This window comes from Anneissia japonica, unplaced genomic scaffold (assembly GCF_011630105.1).
Source record: "Anneissia japonica isolate Jap-2015-1 unplaced genomic scaffold, ASM1163010v1 scaffold933_len5953_cov155, whole genome shotgun sequence".
In the NCBI taxonomy this organism is placed as follows: domain Eukaryota; kingdom Metazoa; phylum Echinodermata; class Crinoidea; order Comatulida; family Comatulidae; genus Anneissia; species Anneissia japonica.
In genome coordinates, this window is record NW_022718558.1 from 1 (window position 1) to 3,440 (window position 3,440).

Below are 3,440 nucleotides of genomic sequence, written 5' to 3' on the forward strand. Positions count from 1 at the left end.
AACCTACTTCTCCGGTCGATGTTCATGAAGGAGAAACACGAAAGCCAACAGATGCACCGGTTACTAGAGTTCGTGAACATCAAACAGAAAGTGTTACCGACGAACCTACTACTACTGTGGATATGCATAAAGAGAAAACACCAGAGGCATCCGATGTACCTGTTACTCCAATTCATGAAGATAAAACAGTTGCTACTGATGCTCCCACTATACCGGTTGATGTTCATCAAAAAGAAACAACAAAACCCACTGACGCAACTACTGCTCCAGATGCACATGTAACTCCAGTTGATGAAGATAAAACAGAAACAGAAAGAGTTACAGATGCACCTGTTACTCCATTTGATAAAGAATCAATAACGGAAGGTGTTACCGATGAACCTACTTCTCAGGTCGATGTTCATGAAGGGAAAACACGAAAGCCAACAGATGCACCGGTTACTCCAGTTCCTGAACATCAAACAGAAAGTGTTACCGATGATCCTACTACTACTACTGAGGATATGCATAAAGAGAAAACACCAGAGGCATCCGATGTACCTGTTACTCCAGTTCATGAAGATAAAACAGTTGCTACTGATGCTCCCACTATACCGGTTGATGTTCATCAAAAAGAAACAACAAAACCCACTGATGCAACTACTGCTCCAGATGCACCTGTAACTCCAGTTGATGAAGAAAAAACAGAAAGAGTTACAGATGCACCTGTTACTCCATTTGATAAAGAATCAATAACGGAAGGTGTTACCGATGAACCTACTTCTCAGGTCGATGTTCATGAAGGAGAAACACGAAAGCCAACAGATGCACCGGTTACACCAGTTCCTAAACATCAAACAGAAAGTGTTACCGATAAACCTTTTACTACTGTGGATGTGCATAAAGAGAAAACATCAGAGGCATCCGATACACCTGTTACTCTAATTCATGGAGATAAAACAGTTGCTACTGATGCTCCCACTATACCGGTTGATGTTCATCAAAAAGAAACAACAAAACCCACTGATGCAACTACTGCTCCAGATGCACCTGTAACTCTAGTTGATGAAGAAAAAACAGAAACAGAAAGAGTTACAGATGCACCTGTTACTCCATTTGATAAAGAATCAATAACGGAAGGTTTTACCGATGAACCTACTTCTCAGGTCGATGTTCATGAAGGGAAAACACGAAAGCCAACAGATGCACCGGTTACTCCAGTTCCTGAACATCAAACAGAAAGTGTTACCGATGAACCTACTACTACTGTGGATGTGCATAAAGAGAAAACACCAGAGGCATCCGATGTACCTGTTACTCAAATTCATGAAGATAAAACAGTTGCTACTGATGCTCCCACTATACCGGTTGATGTTCATCAAAAAGAAACAACAAAACCCACTGACGCAACTACTGCTCCAGATGCACCTGTAACTCCAGTTGATGAAGAAAAAACAGAAAGAGTTACAGATGCACCTGTTACTCCATTTGATAAAGAATCAATAACAGAAAGTGTTACGGATGAATCTACTTCCCCGGTTGATGTTCATGAAGGAGAAACACGAAAGCCAACAGATGCACCGGTTACACCAGTTCCTAAACATCAAACAGAAAGTGTTACCGATAAACCTACTACTATTGTGGATGTGCACAAAGAGAAAACATCAGAGGCATCCGATACACCTGTCACTCCAATTCATGAAGATAAAACAGTTGCTACTGATGCTTCCACTATACCGGTTGATGTTCATCAAAAAGAAACAACAAAACCCACTGATGCAACTACTGCTCCAGATGCACCTGTAACTCCAGTTGATGAAGAAAAAACAGAAACAGAAAGAGTTACAGATGCACCTGTTACTCCATTTGATAAAGAATCAATAACGGAAGATGTTACCGATGAACCTACTTCTCAGGTCGATGTTCATGAAGGGAAAACACGAAAGCCAACAGATGCACCGGTTACTCCAGTTCCTGAACATCAAACAGAAAGTGTTACCGATGAACCTACTACTACTACTACTGTGGATTTGCATAAAGAGAAAACACCAGAGGCATCCGATGTACCTGTTACTCCAATTCATGAAGATAAAACAGTTGCTACTGATGCTCCCACTATACCGGTTGATGTTCATCAAAAAGAAACAACAAAACCCACTGATGCAACTACTGCTCCAGAAGCACCTGTAACTCCAGTTGATGAAGAAAAAACAGAAACAGAAAGAGTTACAGATGCACCTGTTACTCCATTTGATAAAGAATCAATAACGGAAGGTGTTACCGATGAACCTACTTCTCCGTTCGATGTTCATGAAGGGAAAACACGAAAGCCAACAGATGCACCGGTTACTCCAGTTCCTGAACATCAAACAGAAAGTGTTACCGATGAACCTACTACTACTACTGTGGATATGCATAAAGAGAAAACACCAGAGGCATTCGATGTACCTGTTACTCCAATTCATGAAGATAAAACAGTTGCTACTGATGCTCCCACTATACCGGTTGATGTTCATCAAAAAGAAACAACAAAACCCACTGATGCAACTACTGCTCCAGATGCACCTGTAACTCCAGTTGATGAAGATAAAACAGAAACAGAAAGAGTTACAGATACACCTGTTACACCATTTGATAAAGAATCAATAACAGAAAGTGTTACGGATGAATTTACTTCTCCGGTTGATATTCATGAAGGAGAAACACGAAAGCCAACAGATGCACCGGTTACTCCAGTTCGTGAACATCAAACTGAAAGTGTTACCGATGAACCTATTACTACTGTGGATATGCATAAAGAGAAAACACCAGAGGCATCCGATGTACCTGCTACTCCAGTTCATGAAGATAAAACAGAAGTTGCTACCGATGCATCTGCTACTCTAGTTTATGATGAAACAAAAGTTGCTACTTATGCTCCCACAATACCGGTTGATGTTCATCAAAAAGAAACAACAAAACCCACTGATGCAACTACTGCTCCAGATGCACCTGTAACTTCGGTTGATGAAGATAAAACAGAAACAGAAAGAGTTACAGATGCACCTGTTACTCCATTTGATAAAGAATCAATAACAGAAGGTGCTACAGAGACTAATTATGCAGGTTGGTCTTTTTTTTTATTTATTTTATTTTTTCTAAAAGCTATTCTTTTTTAAATATTTTTCTTAGAGTTAGAGTCCTAAAGCTAATTTGTCCCTCTTTTTAGATTTTTAGAATCATCTTAAGGTGTGTACCGGCTAAAGCTTAGATAGAGGCCAGACCAGTTTTCTTTTTTCAAACCGACTTGAACACGTTAACAGACTTTGCTGTGACAACTTCGCGTGGGAGAACATTCTAGTCATACTTGTACAGTGTATACCTTTTTTCTTATATTATATTCATTACCCCTTATTGTTGTTTGTAGTGGATATTTAATTACCTGGGTAATTGTGTGAAATTTATGCAATATTTTATACGTC

At 39.7% G+C, this 3,440-nt stretch overlaps 1 protein-coding gene across 1 annotated transcript; it reads left to right on the forward strand.

Moving 5' to 3' along the window:
* Nucleotides 1-122: 122 nt before the first annotated feature.
* On the forward strand, nucleotides 123-3,084 carry LOC117110562 (cell surface glycoprotein 1-like; the record flags this gene model as incomplete). The annotated part of the gene is made up of 1 exon (XM_033253320.1): nucleotides 123-3,084. A coding segment is annotated over exon 1 (2,962 nt), but the record flags the coding sequence as incomplete, so codon positions are not given.
* Between the last annotated feature and the right edge of the window lie 356 nt (nucleotides 3,085-3,440).